Here is a 23,755-nt window from a genome sequence, read left to right on the forward strand (position 1 = left end):
TAACAGTTTCACAAAACTGTTATACTATCGCTATATTTTGAGTGATTTGATGATCTAATGTATTTTAAGCACTCAAAAGACCCGTTTTCTCAGGTAGGTTAAATTATAACAGTTTCGTTTAACTGTTATTCACTCTCACAACTTCGGCGAAGGATTTGTTTTTATTGTGAATAAATGTGTGCATTACGTATTTAAAATATCTTTAATAATTACTTTTTCCAAGACAAACAAAGAAATGTATGTAGCAAAAAACATTTTAATTGACGAAAGCCACTGCATATCTAAACGCGTATAATAGTTTAGCAAAAATTAAAATTGTTCGAATTCAATACATTTTGCCTAGTATAACAGTTTATTTTAACTGTTGTACATATTTTTTGCATATCATGTTCCTATTTAGTTCAAATTACGCCATTTGGGCACAAACTACAATGTATAACAGTTTTTATAAAACTGTTATACTACTGCTATTCTTTTTAAAAAAGATTGTTGTTTTGCCCTTACACTTTATGATCATTCAAAATACTTGTTTTCTCAGGAAATCTATAGTATAACAGTTTCACTTAACTGTTATACAAGCGCAGAACTTCTGGCAAATGCTCGATTGTATATTTAATAGTCATATTATATCTTATTTTCTATACATTCTTGGTTATAGCCACTTTTTCCTAGACCGCCAACAAATCAATTTATGTAGCAAAAAATAAACATTTTCAAAATCAATCATTCATCAAAGAAAACCCCACCATTAAAAAGGGTCCATTTGTGTTCCAAATAAAATTGTTATACACACCACCCTCAGTATACACTGTTGATTAACGTCTAAATACACTAAACGCTTCTAGCTGTATATAGATATAAAAAATATCAGCACCGCTGCCTTGCAACAAGTCTAACATGAAAACATTTTTTATTTATTTTCTCTTTCTCCTAAAAAATACATCCACATTCACACACCAATACACACAATGCAAACAATTTGTTGTTCAATAAAATGCAATCTCCCTACACAATTGGAGAAAATTTAATCACTAACCAACAAATATTTAACCAAAAACACAAAACCACGCAAACAATTCCATTACCATCCCATCATTGTCAACATCCTCATCAACATCATTCATCTCGTCGTTATCATCTTCCAAACTGTTGTTGTAATTGTTAAATTGAAAAAAAAAAAAATAAAATAAAACAAAAACAAACAATCACATCAATTTGAAAATGCTGCAAATCAACATTCCAATATACCTCCCTCCATACTCCCGCCTTCCATGACGTTGGTTGTGATGGTTGGGCTTTTGTTCAGAAGAAGCCGCAGAGGAAGTCTTGCAACCGCAATATGCTGAGACGTCATATTTCGAAGAAGATTTCGAAGTGGAGAGGGCAAATCGCCAGGTGCGTTCGAATTTCTGTTGGCCGCCGCAGCAGGATGATCATCGTACTCCCACCGCTGCACCACTTTATATAGCCCCACCCGAAACTCAACATGTTGAGGTGAAACCCATAGAGAATCCGCCTCCACCTGAGACTGGGGAGAGGCGAGTATCGCAGCAGCAGCAACAACAACAGGCTCAAGCTCAAGCTCAAGCACAAGCTAAGCAACAGCAGCAGCAACAGCAACAAAGCCAATCGCAATGGCAAAGTCGTTCTGCACCTCAACTCACGGCTGGTGTACAATCAACGGAATGTGAATCGGGTTCGGATTCCTATACTTCAACCAGCACTACAGCCACGACCACCACCTCCGATGACTATCAGCGCATGTATGCTGCTCAGGCCCAAGCCTATCAAATGCAACAGCTCTATGAACAATCCGGTTCCGAATTCGACTACCACATGGACATGGAAGTTGCATCAATGCAGCAGAGTCATGATCATTTGCAACTGAGCTCGTCCGAATACATATCCGGACGCAGAAGTGCCCAAGAATGTGTTGAAACATTGGTACCCTCGCTCAGCACATATAAACTGGTCGACATGGTCAGAGAAGTAACACCCAGTCCGGTGCCACAACCAACAAGTTCTCAGGGTCCCAGACGTGTTGTATTCCAGGATGAACCCGAAGTAAAGGTTGTGGACACACCCACTCAACAAGGTAATGATGATGATGATGAAACCCAACACCAAACTCAAACCCAAACACAAGAACCTGATGATCTTCCCGAAATTTCCAAAGACGACAATGGTCACGAGGCTGAGGCCGACCAGGAAGAGGAAGACAAAGGTTTAGTTGTAGAAGACCGCTCTCACATTTTAGAAAGTCAGCGTATTTTCCAACCCACTCCAGAAATCAAATTCGAAATTGCCCCCGTCAAGCCTATACCTCCAACAAAAATTCCCAATCCTACTCCCAAAGAATGGATCAATCCAATGGTGGCTGTACTAACCACAGCTCCCGAAACTCCCTTCCACATGGTTGACTGTTTGTGCCCCAAGCCCTGTGACGATTGTACTTGTCAGGTTGAGCCCGAACCCGAACCTGAACCTGAAGAAGAAATCTCTAAGGTATTGGCTGAAGAGACAACATCTGAACCCAAACCCGAACCTTATGAAAGACCTCTCTCTCCAGAGCCTGAACCCGAACCTGTATCTATTAATTCCATATGGGATACTCCCACCTTGACCAAGGCCATGACCATTGCGCCACCTTTCGAATTGAAATTTGCTCCCCCCGCCTCTGAGGGTGTACCTCTGCCAGAAGAGACCGTACCTTATATGCCCCCACCTATCGAAATTAAACCCTATGTTCGCGAAGATTATCGTCCGAAATCACCATTTTTAAGTGCTCTTACCGTAGCTCCAGATCGGCCATTCGAAGGTCACTTCGATCGTGATGTGCCCATACACATCTTGGATTTGCCGACGCCAACGGGCGTTCTCACAATGTCAGATGCTTTGCGCACGGCACCGGATCGCCCCTACACTCCTCTGGATCCCGAGAATGCCACTCACCGTTTCGAGGAGGAACAAAAGGAAAAGGAGAAAAAGAAGTTTGAGTTTCAGGTTCTGGACAGAGAAGAAGAACTGGGTATTCGCAAGCAGTCAATAGACAAGCCTGAATATTTCACAACCGACAAACGCAAATCTTCGACGTCAGCATTTGCGGCCATGCAAGCATTCCAACCATCCAAACAACCTCTGTCCTCTACCTCAACTCCGGCCACACCTCGCACATCGATTTCCTATACCAAGGCTGAGAGTGATGTTGACTATCAAAAGTTTTGTGATGCCCAAGATCGTTATCAGAAAAGACGTAGCTATTTCTCACAAAAAGAGCAAGAGCTCTTACAGCAACAACAACAGCAACAAACAAACACAGTAACTACCTCACAACAACAGCAACAACAACAACAGACTAATACTACACGTGAAGAATCCTCATTATATTCCTCTACCAAAGCTAGCTCTTCTTCCTCTAACACCTCTTCCGCAGTCCAACAACAACAACTTGTACAGAAACAACAGCAATCCTCCTCATATGCCTCGAACCTAACACAAGCTACCACATCCTCGTATACGGCTTATGAAAATGTTGGGACCACCTCCACAAAACTAGAAGCCAGGGAAATAATCGAAGAGACCGCCGAAGAACTCGAACACTCCGAGGTCATTTTCCCACCACCATCTCCACTCAGCCACTTAAAACAGAAAACATCGTCGGGCCTCCACCGTCCCGAAAACATACCCAAATACCAGCGCAATTGGACAGTGCTGCCGTCACAGAGTCCGGTACGTACTCCCGAGCCGCATGAGTTGCGGGAGAATGTACCGCTGGCCTTTGTCGACACCCCCAAAACACCCACCTCCACCAATGGCCAGTCGAACGAAAACACTGTACACAAGCCCGTGGCCCAAATGTCGACACGCTCAAGTACCGCACAACAGCAATCCTCCGCCCATGCTAGTGCCTATAGTTCAAACATCACCAGTACCCACAGTGAACAAAGGCAACAGCAGCAACAACAACAACACCAAACCGCTTCTGCTTCTACCCATACCTCCAATGCTAGACAGCAAAATAAACCTACCGCGGTTCCCATTATCATTGAAGATCGCTCCGGCCCAGTAACTATGGCTTTCCAATCGCTCGACGAGCACGTGGTAAGGGATCATTCTCAGCCACCATCGCGGCCTTATACTCCCTCCAGACCAGCCCCCATTGTACCGGCTTATCAAACTCCCGAAAAACTCTGCTTTGACGAATGTCCAGCTACTCATGCCCGTGCCTATGATGCTCGTTCAGCCTCTCCATTTCCAGATCGCGCCCGTTCGCCAGCACCTGGACCACCACCAAATCCCTTGGCTGCCATTCGGGCTCCACGCCTTAAGGAGAATGAGGTGTCCAGCTTGAGTCCTCGTGTCTTGCAAGCCGGATCCATCACCACTGGTCAAAGCTATTTGGGCGCCCAACAAGCTCAGAAGCAGGAGAGAATGTTGTCGCACACGGAGACATCGTCGCAATCGGGTATGCAGAGTTACTCGCACCAACCGGAGAAGAGGGAAGAATACCAAGTCGGCAATTTGAGTGTTCAAAGGAGGGAACAATCGTCCCGTATGGCCGAACAACAACAAAGCCAAATGCAGTCTCAGACCACAACCCAGGTGGGTAATACTCAGATCGAACGTCGCCGCAAGGTGACCGAGGAGTATGAACACACCTCATCGGCCAAGACTGTGGAGATACGTACTGGTTCCCAGACCGCGTCTACAGAGCGTAGGCAATCATACGGCAAGGGTTTTGTGGCCAATCAAGCTCGCCGCCTATCGGGCCTGGAACAGGAAATTACCAACTTGACCCCACAATCGCAGGCAATTAGTGCTCGGGCCGCCACCCTCACCGAAACTAAATTTCCCGAATTGGATAGCCCCGAACCGGCGATGGTCGCCAAATTCCCTACAAAACCAATTTTACCTCCTCACGATGAACCTCAAGCCCCGAGCTATGTTGTTTCTGGAGCCGCTTGTCGGTCATTGGCTAACACGTCGTCAAGCTATCAACAAGAGCAAAAATTGTCTTCTGTTTGTGGATCATCTATGGTTTCCACACAACAGCAGCAGCAACAGCATCATCAATTGCAACAGCAACAACAACAACAGAAATCATTAACTACATACTCGTCAGTATCATCTTCACAACAACAACAACAAGTAAACACCGTTAGCTCTAGTCTAACCAAAGCTTCTGCCACCACTTTAACTAATAATCAAGCTTATAAATCGATCACAGCTGGTACTAACCAAAATGCTACATCAACAACTGCAACAACAGCAGCATCGGCATCGGCACCACTCGGTGTCTGTCCCGTTACGGGTACATTCTGTCGCCCCGGTCATACGTGCTGCAAACAACAAACAATGCAATTAAATAACAATGTTAGTAATGGCGCCGCCTATCGGCCGAATGCTTCTTTAGGTTCTGGCAACGCTTCTAATAATGCAGCCAGTAGCCAACAACAGCAACAGCAGCAGTCACAGCGACAGCAACCACAGCAGCAAATGCAATCTGCACCAAAACAAGCGCCAGCACCAGCTCCAGCACCAACTGCAGCCGCTTCAGCTTCCACAAATTTATCAACTCCATCTTCTAATGTCGGTGGTTCTAATGATTCTGCAGGTGGTCTTGCTCCCAAGGGCGGTGCCTATGGTGCCACCTCGGCTCCCAAACGTGGACGTGGTATTATGAATAAGCCTGTGGCCGCTGGTGTCCGTGTACCATTGTGTCATAGCTGCAGCACCCAAATCAGGTCAGGAAATGAAGCGGCAAATTAAGGAAATTTCCAGATATTCCTTTGGAAATTTCTTTGTTCTTGTTCTCAGCGTTCATATGCATGATTTGTTGTTGTGTGTGTGTGTTTTTTTTTTTTTTTGTATTTGGTTATCCGTTGTGATTTGCATGTGTGTGTATATTAGTTAAGGGTTTGAAATATCCATGTGATATAATATTGTTTTTACCTCAGGATCAGAGCTATATGTTTTTTTATGAAAAACACCGGATAGTTTGGATAGCTCTGTTTTCTCAGTTCAACAAAGGTACTTGTCATATCTATTCAGAATGGAATTGCAGAGAAACAGCGAATTTTTGACAAAAAAATTTAAAAGTTGCAATTATTGATTTGTTCTTCCCATTTTAAAATTCGATTATAAATTTTTATTAGAAAAATTATTATGATCTGTAAAATAAATATTTTTGGTAGCTTATTTTAATATGGATTTTTGATGGAAAAAATCTCAAAAAATAGAACAATTATCAATTGCATACTTTTTGGCTTACGAGAGAAAATATGGTCGACGAAAATTTTGTTATTGAAAAATCGAAAATCGAACACATTTTCGAATATTTGTAAAAAAGACATATAAATTCTTCTCAAAGCAGAAGCATGAGATACGTTGACACATGAGACAAGTTGACGCTTAGCCTCAATGTAAATAGAATTTTTCGATTTAACTAAAAATCGATTTTCGTTTTTAACTTCCCAACTCAATTAAGTCAATTTTTAATTCTTCAATTGTATTGCCAGTCAACGGATTGTAAGATTGATTTTTATTTACTTCTTGGTAATTGTTATGAAAGAGAAGGACATTAGAAATATATTTGGCTTTTTTTGGCTCTCGAGGAAAATTTAAAGTCGTTCAAAAGTCTATAACAAACAAATCGAAAACCGATTGGGAAAATTCGATTACAAACAATATTTAGTTTTAGTTATATTTTGACGATACCCAAGGTCAAATTTTAATTTCAACAAAACAAACTCGAATTTCTGTCCTACGCTTCTCTGCAGTTGGGTTCCACTCAATATTCGATTTTCGATTAATTTCGATTTTATGATTTGTCGTTTTGTCCGCTGACTATCTAATCGACTTTCTCGTTGAATATTTTGAAACGTTTATTAATTAAAACCTAAAACATTGGTCATAGTATACTTTTTGGCGGTAGTGAAAATTAGAAATCGGAATAATCGCAAAATTGAAAATTCTATACTAAAAATCGATTACGATTCAAAAATCCATCTTTTTTTTAATTTGTTCGGATAAGGATATATATTGGGAATATAGTGTGTTTTAGATAACAAATTAAAAGTAAAAAATGTTTATTGTTGCATACTTCTAGGCTAACAAGGTAAACTCAATAGCGTTTAAACGTCTATGACAAACAAATTGAAAACCGATTAAAATATTCGATTGCGAACATTTCTTCTTAGTAATACTTTGACAATACCGAAGGTCAGAATTTTCAGTCCTGCGTTCTTCTCCAGTCGGGTTACACTCAATTTTCGGATTTCTTCAAAACAGTGAAAAATAAATATTTGGGTAATCGCAAAACCAAAAATTCATTACTAAATGTCCTCTTTAGGGAAATCAAAATCAACTTTCAGTCTTTTCAATACCAAAAATCGATTAACCGAAATAAATCGAAAACGTATACCCATCGTGGTGGTATATTTCTGAGGAATTTCTGAAGAATACAAGTAGACGCGTCGACACAGCTGCTGGGACAATGAACTGTCAAACCAATTTTGTAATTGAAAATGTTGAATGAAAAGTTATTTAAATTTGTACAAATTCTTGAAAAATGCATATCATAACAACCTCCGATTAGCGTCGTATAAGAAAACTTATAAGAATCTAAAAAAAAAAATTGCAAAAAATTAAAAATTTTTTGACATATCAATGTTCCCAAGCGTTGATGCATCTACCTGTATTTTTCTACCATGTGACGTTCTCATAGTGATGTTATGTTAATGCCTACGATTAAAATTTTAGTAGCAAAAATATTTTTCAGAAGTCATTCTGTGAAAAAAAATTTTGGTATGCTGTGTTACATTGATGGTCAGGGCGACCATGCTCAATTCTGTATAACAGAAATATTTTTAAATTTCATTATGTTTATTTTTATATTTTATTTATTTTTTATTTTATTTATTTATTTTTTTTTTTTGTACTGTGGGACGTCATTAAGCCCAATGGGCCCAGAAAGCCCATACAAAACATGTGTATATTTTTATCCACTATATATAGTTTTTATATGCTCAAAGTTGTCCAATTCCGATGACTTTTCGAGTTGTTATTCTCAAAAGCATGACATTTTTGTTTTCTTTGTTTCTGTTCCTACTAATCTTTGTCTCGTTATATTGTTTTGTTTTTCTTTGTGGATTTTTCCTCCCCGTCCGCCCCAACAGAGTCCATAACTAAACCGCAACTGTTTAGTGATACCTTGCCTCGCAAATCCAATGCTAACCCTAAAATAAATGCTTTTTCCGCTAATGCTGTTCCCGTCGCAGTTAACTCTGTCTCCTTGAAGCAGCAAGCTGACTTACCACCGCCACCACCACCGTCATCGTCATTGTCGCCAGTGTCCAGTGAAGATCCCACAGCAATGCTAAATGCTTCGCTCAGCAAAATAAACATGGACAATCAAATGAACAATTTTATGGCCGAGGCAGGAAAAGTGATTTCCAATATGCTGGAAGCTCGCCTGGCAAATGGTGGACCCTCACCCCAAAGTGGAAGCTCTTTGAGTTTGCGCAGCAACAGCAGCTCAAATCTTTCACGTAGTCCCATGGTGGTACGCAAACGTTTGGATTTGGATGATTTTAAGGATATAAATCCCATTGAACCGGCTGCCCTGAAACCTGTCATAGCAGTTCAACAAAATGTGGAATTGAAAAACCCCAATCTACATCAAGAGGCACCAGGCTTCAATGCCAAGGGTGTTTATACGCAGGAGCTGAACGCCAATCATCCCATGGGCAAAGTTCTGGATATATGTGATAATAAATTTAAGCCCACCTCTCCCCTGGCCGTACGGGCAAATGTCGAAACCACTAACGCACAAGCGGGTGGCAATCTACCACCCTCGGAAACTGTGATATATCGCAACAATGAACGTTCAAATCGTCGTGCCAGTCATGCCATGGATCGTCGTTCGTACATCGAGTCAAATGGTCAGAGCGAAAAGGCCAACAAGGATGGTCCAGTTTTTAGCATTAATGTCAAGGCCCTGGGCAAAGAGGGCACCGATCCGAATAAACCCATGTCGCCGGAAAATGAACAGGTTGTAAGTCAGTTGCTCAAGGAGGGTAAGAGGCCCATATGTTGTCAGTGCAATAATGAAATTACTTCGTAAGTGTGTTTCTTTGTTGTTGTTATTTGTTAATACGCTTTATTTTAAATTATTAAAAACTTATCTAATAATTTTATTTCCATTCCAACAGAGGTCCCTTCATCACTGCTTTGGGCAAGATCTGGTGTCCCGAACACTTCCACTGTGTCAATGCCAATTGCCGTCGTCCATTGCAGGACATTGGCTTTGTCGAAGAGAAGGGTGATCTGTACTGTGAATACTGTTTCGAAAAGTACTTGGCTCCCTCTTGCAGCAAGTGCGGTGGTAAAATCAAGGTAAGTATCCATAACCCCGACCCTCTTTGTATTAATGTCATTTGCCATGTTAATCCACATGTGCTCTCTCTCTCTCTTTCTTTCACTCTACAGGGCGATTGCTTGAATGCCATTGGCAAACATTTCCATCCTGAGTGCTTCTCTTGTGGCCATTGTGGCAAATTGTTTGGCAATACTCCATTCTTCCTTGAGGATGGCATGCCCTACTGCGAAGCTGATTGGAATGAGCTCTTCACCACCAAGTGTTTCGCTTGCGGTTTCCCCGTCGAAGCCGGTGATAGATGGGTTGAGGCCTTGAACCATAATTACCATAGTCAATGTTTCAATTGCACTGTAAGTATTCACAATTTATTAACGTTTGTATGTATGTATGGATGGATTTTTGGTAATGTTAAGAGATTAAATAGGCACTCTTAAGCGACCACAAAATCCGAAGGGTTGCTTGCTTCAATGACTGATTATGTTAAGTGGGTACACACTCATCGTTTTGTGAAGAGGATTAAAAGGAAAGTCATAATGTTTAATTTTTCTTTTTCAAAGAACACATTTTAAATGTGAATTTAAAGGAAGGGGTTTATGGGAATGGGAGTGTAAAAAATTGGGGAGTTGCCTGAGGGGTTAATTTGCAAAAGATTTATTGTGAGAGAAAGAAGAAGAATAAGTAAATATTATATGGGGCAACATGAGATAGAGAAGTTGTATTGGAAATTTATTTTAATCCATCGGAAAGATATTGGAGGAAAATTTAAAACAATGTAGCACATGATAATTATACCCTACAACACTATGTGTTGGGGTATTATAAGGTTATGTAAAATATTGGTCCCCAACATAGGAAACCATATGTGAATCTTCCAACTCGACGAGCTGAGTCAATCTAGCTATGTATGTCTGTCCGTTAATTTGTAATCACGATGCAGGTTGCAATTACGGCTCGATCGTCACGAAATTGAAAATGTAGGTGGAGATAGGGTCACAATAGTTGGAGTTGAAAAGATCAAAAACAGAAAAAAAAAAAAAAATCCTGATTTTGCTGTTGCTCTACAGGCCACGATTATTATCCAATCGACGCGGAATTTTTCACGAATACAGAGTTTAGGGCTTCGTAGAAGCTTAGTTTTCTATACACCGAAACAATATGTGTTGAGGGTTTTATATAAAATTACGATCCGATCCTCTATTATGGTCCAATCCTCAAAAAATTTTACGTAGGGGTAGGGTTTGGGTCAGAAATAAAGTCTATTGCTTTTGAATATCAACATATTATAATATTGTAGGGTATCACATGGTCGCCCCGCGTCTACAGCCTTTGCTTACTTTTTTTCATGAAAATGTTAATAGACCATCATTTTAACACCACAATATTATTAAAGACCAGAACACACCATAATTTTGAACCTTTAACCCTAAAGAAAACTTTTGGAATAGCTGTTTAAAATTTTGATTTGCACCTGAACAAAAATTATATTTATTGTTATACGGAACAAAAATTGAAAATCGGGTCAGATATGGCTCCCATCTTTCATCTGATTTGACATTGAAGTCTCTCTAAAGACTTCAATGCAGTCCACTCCACACTCGAATATATCTCTCATATGCATATTCAACCAATTTCGAGTTGATTGTGCATCGAGTATGTAATAGGATAGATTTGGGCGTATAAGATCGTTTAAGTAAATATGTCGAATAATTAAATAGGTCGAATTTAGTGAAAATCGGTTCAAATATGGTGTAAAGTATTATAGAATCGACGACCATTAACTTTTGCCTTTACTTGAATGGCTTATTTTTGATACTCATCAAATAAAGCCAAAGTCTAAAAAAGGGTGCTAATTTTTTTTAGCACCCTTTTTTTTTAAAAAAAATCTGATGAAAATTCTGATAAAATCATAAAATACCGAATATTGGTGCATATACGAAACCAAAACCACCAATACGAACTTAAAATACGCAATTTGATAAAATAATATCAAATAATTAATTGAATAATCCAACTACCGAATATACGAAGGTATCATTATATGGGGGTTATACGAAGACTTGGACATGTACGAGTAATTTTCTGTCATCGGATGTAGTAGCTATTAGGAACTTAAAAATCCAAATTTTAAACATTTCCGGTGACAAATGTGACACAAATGAAAATACAGACTATCTGGAAGCTCAGTTATATGGGGACTATAGGAAAACTTAGACCCATATTGAAAGTTCTATGCAAGCATGCTTCTACTATAATGGGAACATATACTGCCAATTTAAACCCAATTCGGGTTAAAATTTGGGTCTAAAACACCTTAAAACCCTGAAACCTTTCGGTACAGTTATATGGGGGCTATACCAAAACGTGAACAATTTTTAATACCAAAATTCCTGCAGACCTAACACAAATCTGAATAAAATTTTATCAACCTACCTCATTTCCTTCGAAAGCTAGAGTGATTTCCACAGACGGATACACAGACAGACAGGACTGTTAAATCGACATAGAATTTTATGTTGTTGAAGAGAATATATATACTTGGTGGGGTCTAAAATATAAAAACTGAAATCAAGAATACTCTATATTTAATGTCATTCCAAAATGAGCAAACGAAACCAAAGTAAATACCGATCATTTTTGAGTAAGAGATAAATTCGCTCGAAATCGAGCAGATGCTGAGTAATCTTTTAGATTTTGCGTTATTTATAAGTATGCTATTTGACCCGCAACGCAAAAGAAGGCAAATGTCAGAAAGCCTATGGACGTGAAGTTGCTGCAAAAAATAATTTTTCCTATCGATTTCATCATGAACAACCGCTAATCTATTACGAACATTTTGTCTCCCACTCTTTTTGTCCACACAGGAGTACTCACTAACGCTCCTACATAAAACAAGAAAGTGCAAAATACACTCCTTGTAAAACTTGTACTCTTTGAATACACCCACTCGGAAAATGTTTTCATTCGCGAGTAAAATCGATAAAATCTTAGCTCTGATTAGACTGTAGCGCTCACTCACAATTAAAGTTATTTTTTTTCTTATGAGGCAAGGAAACAACAATGCATTTGCTTATTGAACTTTAAAAATGCAACTGTTTGTAATTGAAATTTTGTTATTTGAACTTCGACTTACAAATAAATGGCGCCCAATACAATTTCAAGTGGGCAATTTTGCAAATGTTATGTATTTAATCTTTTAGGTTTGTTTTAAAGTTTTATTTGAGCATTTTAGACATAGTATAGATTACGTCACAGATACGACACCAAGATGAGGTTTTATTAATATTAAGTTGATGTTTGATAAGAGAATTTAGAATACATTTTTTTATTTCGCTAAAAAAAAACATATTTTTGCTTTTTCTAATAATTTTATTTATTTATTTTTTTTTCATTTCAGTACTGCAAACAAAACTTGGAAGGTCAAAGCTTCTACAACAAGGGTGGTCGTCCCTTCTGCAAGAATCATGCCCGTTAAGGTCGCATAGCCCTGGGCGGCATCATTTGCAAACACCATCAAATGCAGAGAGACATTTTTTTCTTCAGCTAATAGAAAAAAAAAGAAATAAAACAAAAAATGAAAAATTATAATTTTCTTAATACTAAACCACGCACCTTATCATCAGGGATCACATTTATGCATAAAACATTGAATATAATTAAACAAGAAAAACAATAATTACTTAAAACAAACACTATTTTTTCTTCTCTTCTGTTTAGTTAATCATAATGAAAACAATAACCTTAAATATGTAACAAGAAAGTGAAGAACATTATTTAAAAAAAAAAAAACAAACAAACATAGCTTATTTTATATGAAACCTCAATAAAAAAAACCCCAACCTACCACCCAGAAAACTTGATGGGAAAATATCTTACATTTTATGATTCTCAATAATAAAATTATTCAAAATCTTTTTTTTGTAACGAAAATATAATTGAAAATTATCACCCCTCCTACTCGCCTACAAAGAAAACGATAAACGATCCTCTTCTAAATATTTGTATTCATTGTATTATGATGTCTTTGAATTTCAAAATAAATTTACAAATTTAATTTTCGGGGAATTCAAGATGCATCCTTCTTGCATTGCATGAAATTCCTTTTGAAATCTGAAAAAAAAAAACAACAGTGACTTTGTTTTTCATTTCGCTTAACTCTCCAGCTGTATTTCAATTTGTTTGAAAGTTTGCCATTATGGTTGATAGATGTTACAATTTCTTTTTTTAATTTGTTTGTATTCCTTATTTGAGAAACAACAAATCAAATGATTTGTTTGTTGTAAACTAAAATTTGTTGTTGTTTTCTTTAATTTTGGCTCCAATTCTCTCCCATATTTGTCTGCTTTAAAGTATATATTTATTATATGTTATATAATTATTATTATTATCATTATTATTATTAAATGTATAAAACAATTGCAATTATATTTAATGACAACAAAAAAAAAATCATATTATGTAATTTTTAAAAACAAACTCAACGATTTCTCTTTTTTTTGCGCTGATAAAATTTAATAAAACAAACAATTTGAATGAAATCCTAGATTGTTGGTGTAGTTTTATTTCCCGATTGAAGTATTGCGGTAAGAATGGGTTATTGAAATCACAATAAATGATAATATAGGGTAAGTGTACCAGTAGTCGGCACTTTAAGGATTTTCGCGTTTTTAATCGCTCACAATTCTGAATTGAAATGTTCAATTATTACAAAGTTAATTTATTCAGATTCGAAATTGTGTATAGTTTTTGCAATAATAAATAAGGTTTTAATAACTTTTTATTAAATTTAATAAATTTGTAGTTTTATTAAAACAATGCTTTTTTGCCAGTAGTCGGCACCATTTGCCAATTGTCGGCAAGGCATGTTCCAACAGTCGGCATACCAATTTTTTTGTAAGCATAATTAATAATAATAATAAATTAATTCATTAAAAATATAAAAATATTAAATATTTTTGTTTAGTTAAACTGATTCGACGTCTTTATTGTACTTTTCTTACGAATATGGGTTGTTGAGGACGTTCACAGACAAAACTTTAATTTTTTTTCATACCCTCTTCAGAAGTAAATATACATCACACTAAGGTCATTCTTCAACGATCGAACAAATGATAGTCGAAAGGGGGGGAGGGGGCGGGGGGCGGGGATCTGGGCAATAAGCCGGTGAGTCTCTGTTTTCGAAAAAGATTTTGACTGATATTGCAACATATTTGGCTTGGAGCATGGTGGCCGAAAGCCTCTCCTACAATTAATAACCTCCAGCACACGTTTACATCGAACAAAATTAAGTTATCCCAAAAACACAATTTACACACACAATGTGTAATTTTATATTTAACTCTTCTATTCTATTAAGACGTGGACCTGCATACGCTGTACTACACCATTTTGCTAATTTAGTAGCAAAATGGTGTAGGGTATCATAGAGGGAGAATTCAATCATACACGCTATGATTATAATTACAATTTAAAGTTAAAAGACTAAAAATGCCGAAGCATTTGTACCTTTTAAATTCGGACTTGTATTGCCCATTATATATATATATATATGGGAGCTATATCCAAATCTGAACCGAGCTTGATAAAATTTGGCAAAGATATTTCTGAGCTGTATTTCATATATTTCCCTGAATATCGTTGTATGGAGTGCATATTACAGTTATGGTTAACATATATAATAAATCGGATGAACAATATATATGGGAACTATACAACAACAAATATTGTTGTTGCAGAGTGCATATTACGGCGGCGGTGGACAAAAATAACAAATCGGATGAACAATATATATGGGAGCTATAGCTATATCTGAACCGATTTCGATCAAATTTGGCATACATATTTTCAGACCTAATTTGGGTGTATATGCAAAATTCCATACAATTCGGGCTGATATTACACTTTTGGTGCACAATAAAAGGCAAATCGGACGATGATATATATGGGAGCTATATCTAAATTTTGACCGATTATTTCCAATTTCAATAGGGTTCGTCCTTGGACCAAACAAATGATCTGTGCAAAATTTCATCTGGATCGGGCAATAAATGGGATCTGTACTTTGTTTACAAAAATACATGGACAGACGGACAGACGGACGGACGGACATGCATAAATCGACTCAGAATGTGATTCTATGCAGATCATCAAAAGGAACTATGGGTCTATCTCGTTTCCTTCTGCCTGTTACGAACAAATGCACAAAGACATAATACCCTGACCTACACGTTGTGGTGTAGGGTATAAAAATTGAAATTACATGGAAGGTATATTTTTCTATGTATTTCATTGGGTATTACTCATGCACAACAGTAACCAATTGTTGCACATTTTTACCTTCATATATGTCCAATGACAATAAATTTGACACTGATAGATCTTGTCATGTTAATTACCATGGTTAATCGCTTCGAAAAATATGTATTTGAACGCACTATTAGCTGTCGTATCAACTGGCGCCATCTATACATTCTACCATTTACCAATATTAATATTATTATTTATAACTCAGACATCAACCAACGATAGTTTGCTACTGTCGATTCATAATAAGGTAAGATCGATAACAATTTTTGTTCATTTCGATTTCAACACATCAAAGTGTACAGTACACATATATAGCATTGTTATTTCAATCCCAAAGATTAAACCCTCGTTTTCTAATAATGTTTTTAATTTAAAAAAGGACTCAATTTCATCCCAACAATTATATGCCATAATTTTGGTGATTTAATTTTCGTTCTGCCCCAAAAAATTCGCAGAGCAAGAAAATTTCCCTCCCAGTCATTAAAAAAGGTCATTTGCTGCGGTCAACAAAGAAATGGTATTGCTGAGAAGTTCATGCCAAATGATGCAGAGAATGGCAGAAATTGGATAGAACAAACAAAACGAGAAGAGATGAACAAAAATCAATACTTCGTTATGCCGTTTAAGTGATTTCATGCTTAACCAATTTCATTTCTGACTTTTTGGGCATGAAAAAAAGCGGTAACCAGAAAGGAACTCAAACCTTATGGTTATTGTTATGCGTTCGTTAGGTTTGAATTTGCAATTTGATACTTTTTCTCCACATTTCACTTTGATGTCTTAGTTCGGTATTTTTGTTTGCCAAAGGAAGTGTTCTTTTTTTTCGAAGTTGAGTTTGAGGTTTTTGTGTGATGTTGTTTCCATCGGTGCCAAAAAACATAATGGTGTTAATCGATTTTAACACTTGTTTCCTTGGGGTTAAGGCTGGTTGGTTTGGTGATGAAAGGTTAAGATTTTTGGAAAAGAATTAGGGAAACAATGACATGAGTGGCACCTTATCTCAATCGGAAGAACTTGTTGTAAGCTAGACAAAAAATCAATGCTGAAGTGGGTGGGTGGAAAAATAGTAAAAAGAGCTCAAAAGAAAGGTTAATGAGCTGTATGAGTGATAAATATTTTTTTTATCTTACGTAAGAATTCAGAATAAAAATAACAATGAATGTCTCTTACTCCAATCTACGTTCTACAAAATCTTTTGAAGGGTATTTTGAAAGAACCTGAAGAGGTATTCTTTCCTAAGAAAACCATAGAATTTTCTTCTACCTATAAAACGCCTTTGAAAGGCATTCGAAATAATTGAGATCTTAATAAGAAGCTTCATAACAGCTGTATAAGAATAGTTAGAGATCTTTAAATTACAGTAATCTTGCAAATGACAAACAAGTAAAATATGCTCCACATGAAAATGCACAAAAAAATATATCGCTTAAATGAAAATCGTTATATGCGAGGCTATATAAAGACATGGGTTGCATAAGTAATTTTTTGCCATGGGTTTTAGTACCCATTACAAACTATAAATGAGACAGTTTCGGTCTAATATGTCTTTAAGATCATTGAAATATCGAATATTAGGAGGTACAGTTATAAGGAGGTACCGTACAAAGACGAGGACCTTCATATATATTTTTAATACGAAATTTAAAACAATTCCTGTGAGTTATGTCGCCAATATCCTCAAAATACCGAGTAAAGGGAGGTGCCTTTATATGGGGGTTGTACGAAGACTTTGACCGACTTAACCCATTTACGACTTAACCTGCATACTGATAAAATAGCCCTCTATCTCAATTTGTTCGAAATATAGCGTGACTATAACAGACGGAGAGACAGGCGGACATCGCTAAATGGGCTTAGAACGCTGATCTGCGCTGATCCAAAAGTTAATATACCCTCCATAAAATGGTGGAGGGTATAAACAAACGACCTTCTGGATATAGATGCCCTATAGAAGGTCTTATGTCTACGGAAAGCATTCGGTTGCTAGTTAGGATTCTATCTGTTAAAGGCTAGTTAGGATTGCAGCTGTAGAAGATTTTCGGGAGATCTCCTAACTATAGGTGAAAAAGTGTTCTAATAAACTTGAAAGAGATGTTTAAGCCAAAACAGGCATGTGGAAGGTGTTTTAGCTATGAAAGAACAGCGGGAGGTCTTCTAGCTTCGGAAGATATGTAGAAGGATTTCTAGCTGCAGAAGGCCTTCCACGCCTGTTGAATGTCTTCTAACTATGGGAATTCTGAATAAGGTCTTCTTGCTAAATAAACCGGATCGGTCAAATTTCTTCTAGCTGTAGAACCCCCATACGAAGTCTTCTAGCTGTAAGTGACCTGAAGAAAATTTTTAACTAGGGAAAACTGATTTAGTTTTTATACCCTACCTACCTACACCACAAGATGGTCAGGGTATTATGTCTTTTTGCATTTGTTTGTAACATACAAACGGAAACGAGATAGTCCCATAGTTCCTTTTGTTGATCTGCATAGAATCACATTCTGAATCGATTTATGTATGTCCGTCCGTCTGTCCATGTATTTTTGTAAACAAAGTATATGTCGCATTTATTGCCCGATTTAGATGAATTTTTGCACAAATCATTTGTTTGGCCCAGGGAGGAACCCTATTGAAATTGGAGATAAAATACAGTTCAGAAATATCTTTGCCAATTTTATCGAGATCGGTTCAGGTTTGGATAAAGCTCCCAGATATATATCTTTATCCGATTTCAAGTTAATTGTGCACCAAAAATGCTTCGGCATATTTAGTCCTTTGAACTTTTAAGTATAATTACAATCATAGCTTGTATGATTTAAATCTTATATAAAAACTTTTAATTCTAATATGAAGCTCTATTAAATATGCAAAGTGGTGTAGGGTATCATAAAGACTTTAAGACTTTCTTTACTGGTTTTATTTTTTTTTCTTTAGAACAAATTGAAAATTTAAAAACTTGGTTGAATTTTCCCATTGTCCCAAAATTCAAAATCTTTTTCCCCGCATGTTGTTAAGAACAACACCTCGGGATTCACACATAACAACATTAACCCAAGTAGGGTGTTAAAAAGGTCAAACCGCATACTTTATTTGAAGCGTAACAGCAAACACTCACCCGGCAAACATTATAGAGAATAAAAAAAGTTCTCTCCCCTCCCATCACCACAGCAACATTTGAATAATATTGAATTATACTCACAATACAACGTTCAACTCCCACACAACATATACAAACCATTCCAATCCTCCGTAAACATATTCAGGCACATAACGTTCGTTTATTTTAAATCCGATTTACATACTAACCTAAATGCCACAGAGGAATAAAGGATCGAAAGTCAATTGGTTTAGTTGGTTAAATAAAAAACAAACAAAAAAAAAAAGAAGAAATAGTCAAGTGAATGACATAAATACTCTAATGGAGATTGGTCGCAACATTCTAGAGCAGTAGAAAAAATTGGTTCATGGAAAAGTTAATAAAAATCAGAGAGATGCAAAAGTTGACATCCAAAAATTTAAAATCCAAAAATTTAAAATATTTTACTAAATTGGCACAGAATTTTTGCAATAGTAGAGTGTTGATAGTATTTATTCTACTAAAATAATGACAATCTTCCGGAACTTAATACTGTCTCGCTTAGGAACCCAATCCGTATAATACAAAACATTTAAATTAATAAAATAAACTTAAATTCAAATACCCAAAGTTTGCAGTTTGGGATCATGTTAAAGCTAATTGTGTTGGATACCCAAGAATTCGAAAATTTTGGAGAAATAGGAAGCAAATAAAAATCCTATATTCAGCCTATATTAACTTACCACACCATAATATTTTGACTTAGGAAATGAACAAAAAATGCGAAAATTAACAAAATTGGCCCACTAATTCTTGTACCTTCTACACAAGAAGTTAAATCTATCCATATATATCTATATATAAAAGGAAGTTATGTTAGTTACTGCACTTATAATTTAATTGATTTTGACAATTCATACCATTTCCAAATTAAAAATCCAAATCCATCATGTAAAAAATAAAATGTGAATAAAAACGTATTTGTGACACTTATTTTTAAACGTTTCGTAAAATTACAAAATGAACCCTAATCGAAATAGTAAAGCGAATGGGAAATTAAGAAGAAGAAGAAAAGAATTTATATCTTCCCGAAAATTCTTCCGAAATCTTCAAGATTATTTTAAACGTGTATACCCGGGGATGGGAAATACAGGGTGGGATAAAAAATGCAACAAAGTCATACACCATAAATTTTACAATTTTTTTATATTTATTGAGTGAAAGCAAAACAAGTAAAAGTATCGGTCAGTTTTGCCGACTGATGTATACCCTCAGCCAATGTTCGATTATTTTAAAATATTTTGACTTCTGTTAGGAATTTTCAAACTCTTGACCCTCTATGGAGGGTTTGGAAAGAATGGGTCAATATTGGTCATTTCGTATCGGACCTAAATAAATATGATATAAATATTATTATATATATAAGAATATCGAACATTTATATCCAATTTATGGGAAATCATAATTTCCATATTCATCTCAGGATTCTGGATGAGAGACATTTATTTAGATATAGCAAGTTTTAATGAAGCTGAGTTGTTTCGCAATTTATGGCAGATAAAAGTATTGAAAATTTTGTCTTTTTGTGGCTGAGGTACCAGAAGGGGTTCGCAGATATATAGCATCTTCACAACAGATCTTGTGTTAACAAAAATGTTTGTATGTGTGAAATTTGAAGAGAGTTGCATGCCTATTTCGCTTTCTTTGGGCGTTATGTTTTTCAAAATTTTGAACCCACATAGAGTTCAGTGTAGGTAGCAAAAAAATGGGCCGATCCTACCATCTTTAAAACAGATCTTGTGTTGATGGAACTATTGAGATGTACCATGTCTGGAATGGAATCGGATGTCGATTTCACTTTTTATGAACTACATGGATATTCAACATTTTGAGAGTTTATGGGGGAGGTACCAGAAGGAGTGGACCGATATATTCCATCTTACTACCAGATCTAGGGTTCATAAAAATTGTAGGATGTGTGAAATTTGAAGACAATCGGACTCTTACATCATATTTTTTAAGGGTTATAATTATTCAAAATGTTGACCCTTGTAGGAGAGGCACTTGATGGAGTGGACCCTAACTATCAGTTTTGGCACGAGTCCTAGAACTGACGCAAATATTAGGATTGAAAAATTAGACTCTTGCTTCTCTTTCAGTGCAGAATATATATATATTTTTTGAAAATTTCGACCATTTGCTTGGGAAGTACCAGAAGGAGTGGACCGATATTATCCATCTTAACACCAGACCTTGGGTTAATATAAATATTGGAATGCGTGAAATTTAAAGACAATCGGACTCTTACATCACATTTTATGACAGTTGTTATTATTCAAAATTTTGACCTTAGGGGAGGTACTTGATGGAGTGGAAATATTAGGATATGCAAAGTTGGAGCAAAATCGGATTATCCTGTCTCTTTCTTGAAAATTTCGACCTTTTGTGGGGGTGGTACCAGAAGGAGTGGACCGATATTGCCCATCTGCGAACTTGATCTAAGTTCGACAAAAATATTACGATGTACTAAGTTTGTACCAAATCGGATACTCCCATCGAGAGTTATCGTGCGCACCAGCCAGATAGACAAACAGACAGACGGACATCGCTAGATCGACTCAAACAAATGTTCTGAACGGATTTGGTCCAAAAAGACCTAGGGTCTAAAACCATTATTTCGACTAAGCACGTTTCGACCGTATTAAATTGAATATACCCTCTGTGCCCATATGGTTGAGAGTATAAAAATCGAATGATCAATGAAAATTGTGACCTTTTGTGGGCAAAGTACCAGAAGGAGTGAACCGATATTGCCCCTCTCCGAACTCGTTCTGTGTTTGATAATTATATTACGATGTACAAAGTTCCAGTACCAGCCAGAAAGACAGACTAACGAACACCCCTATATTAACTCCAGTTGTTATGAAACGGATTTAATCCAAAGAGACCTATGGTCTAAAACCATTATTTGGATGAGGCACGTCTTGCCTCAGCAATTAACGAAAGTGTGACACATCATTTTCTAAAAAATTATCACATATTTCATACAAAGTGTAGGGAGTAAACAATATAGTCCAAGTCTGGTACGTCGCAATATTTATATCCTATATGAAATGCACAATATCGGCCCATTCCTTCGGAACCTGCTCCACATAGGGTCGAAAGTTCGAATAATCATAACCGAAGGCAAACTATAATCGAACATTGGCTGAGGGTATAGATCTGTCGGAAAACCCGACTGATTCTTTTTAACTTGTTAAATATCCCATAAATGTCTTAGATAAACGTGTAGTAAGATTCTACTTATTTTTACTGGTTTTCCGTTCTAGTACTCCTGGGTTGGTAAATATCCATTCCATCATTCATCTCCTCTTCCTTTTAAATAAAAACACCATTCGATTTTTTTCTAACAATTTTTTCATACATTTATTTGTTTTTCTGTAATGAAGTTGTTTGTTTGTTTTTTTTTTTAATTTTATTTTTGTTTTACAAGTGTTTTTGTTTTTGTTTGTTTTTGCCTTCATAGTTTACATATACATATTTATATTACTCGCTTATATGTGGAGCATGGGTACCTTTACTTGACTTATAAATTACATAAAAACATTTATTAATATAATATTTATTATTACTAATAGTTAATAATATAGTTGATATTATTTATATGAATTTTCATGGTATATTGTTACTTTCACAATGAGAAAATATTTATTTACATAAATTAAAAACTGGATTTATATACAACAAGAAAAAAATTAAAGTTTATTTAACAAATATTATATTAACAATTACTTTATTATATTGTTTTTGTTTTGTTTTCGTTTTATACTTTTGTGGTTATATAAAAATAAATACCTTTGGATTAATAATGAGAATATTGTTTGTAGTTGGTTGCTGTTGTTGTTGAGTTTAATATTTAAGTTATAACAGAAAATTGTTCTCTTTTTGTAGTTATTTAATGATTTTTATACAACAAACTGTTTGCAGTTGATTGTAGGACTGAGAAGCCTGAATTTAGAGTTTGGCCAATTTCATGAAGTAATAAAACATTTCCAGCCCTGCATTGGAAAATGCAACATCATTTTGGAACTGACATCTTTTCAGCCAAATCCAAAAATGTGTATTTAATAGGTTTATTTATTTTTATTTTGGCTCATATCATATTTTGACTCAGGATCAGGATCTATTGTGTTTACTTGTGGTATTCGAAAAGTTAGGGGAATACTTTCCCGTTTTAAAGCCTAGTTTCATATTCAGCAATCACTGGAGATATACATATGTAGTTTTAGTTTTTCAATATATTTTTAATTAATTTTTTTGTTTGTTTTTAGCTCTCATAGATGTGCCAAAATTTCAATTTGTTCTCTTGAGCCACTCTGTGTCACCTCCAAATTTGTTGAATTCTGACTCTCCACCATATTTTGGCTCGAGTCAATTTCATTTTGTGGTGTTATGGTAACAATGGTAACCAAATCATCCTTCTTATCACCACCCGAGGAGGATTCTCGTTTGGTAATAATACAATTTTGCTCCAATTGTATTGAATTACGCTTTTCCTCTGACTGACTCTTTGTGTTTGAACCAACACCGCCTCCATTAACCATAGTCGTCGAATTCACAGTTGCTGATGTTGTTGTCGTTGTATTGTTGGCCAAAGATGTACCCAATCTGGCCTGTATTGTTCTCTGCTGTAGCGTGTTGTATTCTGAAAGTTGTTCGACACTCAATGGCTCGGGAATATCTTCATTAGCTAATAACCGTCCGGAGGGTTCAGTTTCAATGCTACGCTCACTGCTGATAGTACCAGGTGTGGTATTACGTGAACGATAACTGGGTGGGAAACTGTATTCAGAGCCGCCAATGCTGCTTTCGGCACGTCCTGTGGCGCCAATGCCACCAGCTCCGCGTATTGTGGAGGTCAGGGGGGCTCTGTAAAGAGAAACAAAGAAAGAGAGGGGAGGAATAAATATCATTAGTGTCAGGTTTTTGTTAACTTTTTTTTTCGT

The 23,755-nt window shown here is 36.3% G+C and overlaps 2 protein-coding genes across 13 annotated transcripts in view; one reads left to right on the forward strand and one right to left on the reverse strand.

The window, feature by feature from the left end:
* Positions 1-13,173, forward strand: part of LOC101897210 (PDZ and LIM domain protein Zasp) — a 368,113-nt gene extending 354,940 nt beyond the window's left edge. For 8 of the 12 annotated variants that reach the window (XM_020034594.2, XM_020034597.2, XM_020034598.2 and 5 more), the window contains 4 exons: positions 1,307-5,744; positions 9,213-9,396; positions 9,490-9,729; positions 12,774-13,173. In XM_020034594.2, the coding sequence (XP_019890153.1) occupies positions 1,307-5,744; positions 9,213-9,396; positions 9,490-9,729; positions 12,774-12,851 (4,940 nt within the window). In that variant the 3' untranslated portion in view covers positions 12,852-13,173. The remainder of the gene's footprint in view (positions 1-1,306; positions 5,745-9,212; positions 9,397-9,489; positions 9,730-12,773) is intronic. The other 4 variants (XM_020034599.2, XM_020034596.2, XM_020034602.2 and 1 more) reach the window with 4 other exon arrangements.
* An 8,969-nt stretch (positions 13,174-22,142) lies between these two features.
* LOC101897390 (platelet binding protein GspB) overlaps positions 22,143-23,755 on the reverse strand; it is a 245,925-nt gene continuing 244,312 nt past the window's right edge. Inside the window, exon 7 of the mRNA XM_005177435.4 lies at positions 22,143-23,678. Within this exon, the coding sequence (XP_005177492.2) occupies positions 23,084-23,678 (595 nt within the window). The 3' untranslated portion in view covers positions 22,143-23,083. The remainder of the gene's footprint in view (positions 23,679-23,755) is intronic.

Source organism: Musca domestica, unplaced genomic scaffold, assembly GCF_030504385.1.
Source record: "Musca domestica strain aabys unplaced genomic scaffold, Musca_domestica.polishedcontigs.V.1.1 16, whole genome shotgun sequence".
Lineage (NCBI taxonomy): Eukaryota > Metazoa > Arthropoda > Insecta > Diptera > Muscidae > Musca > Musca domestica.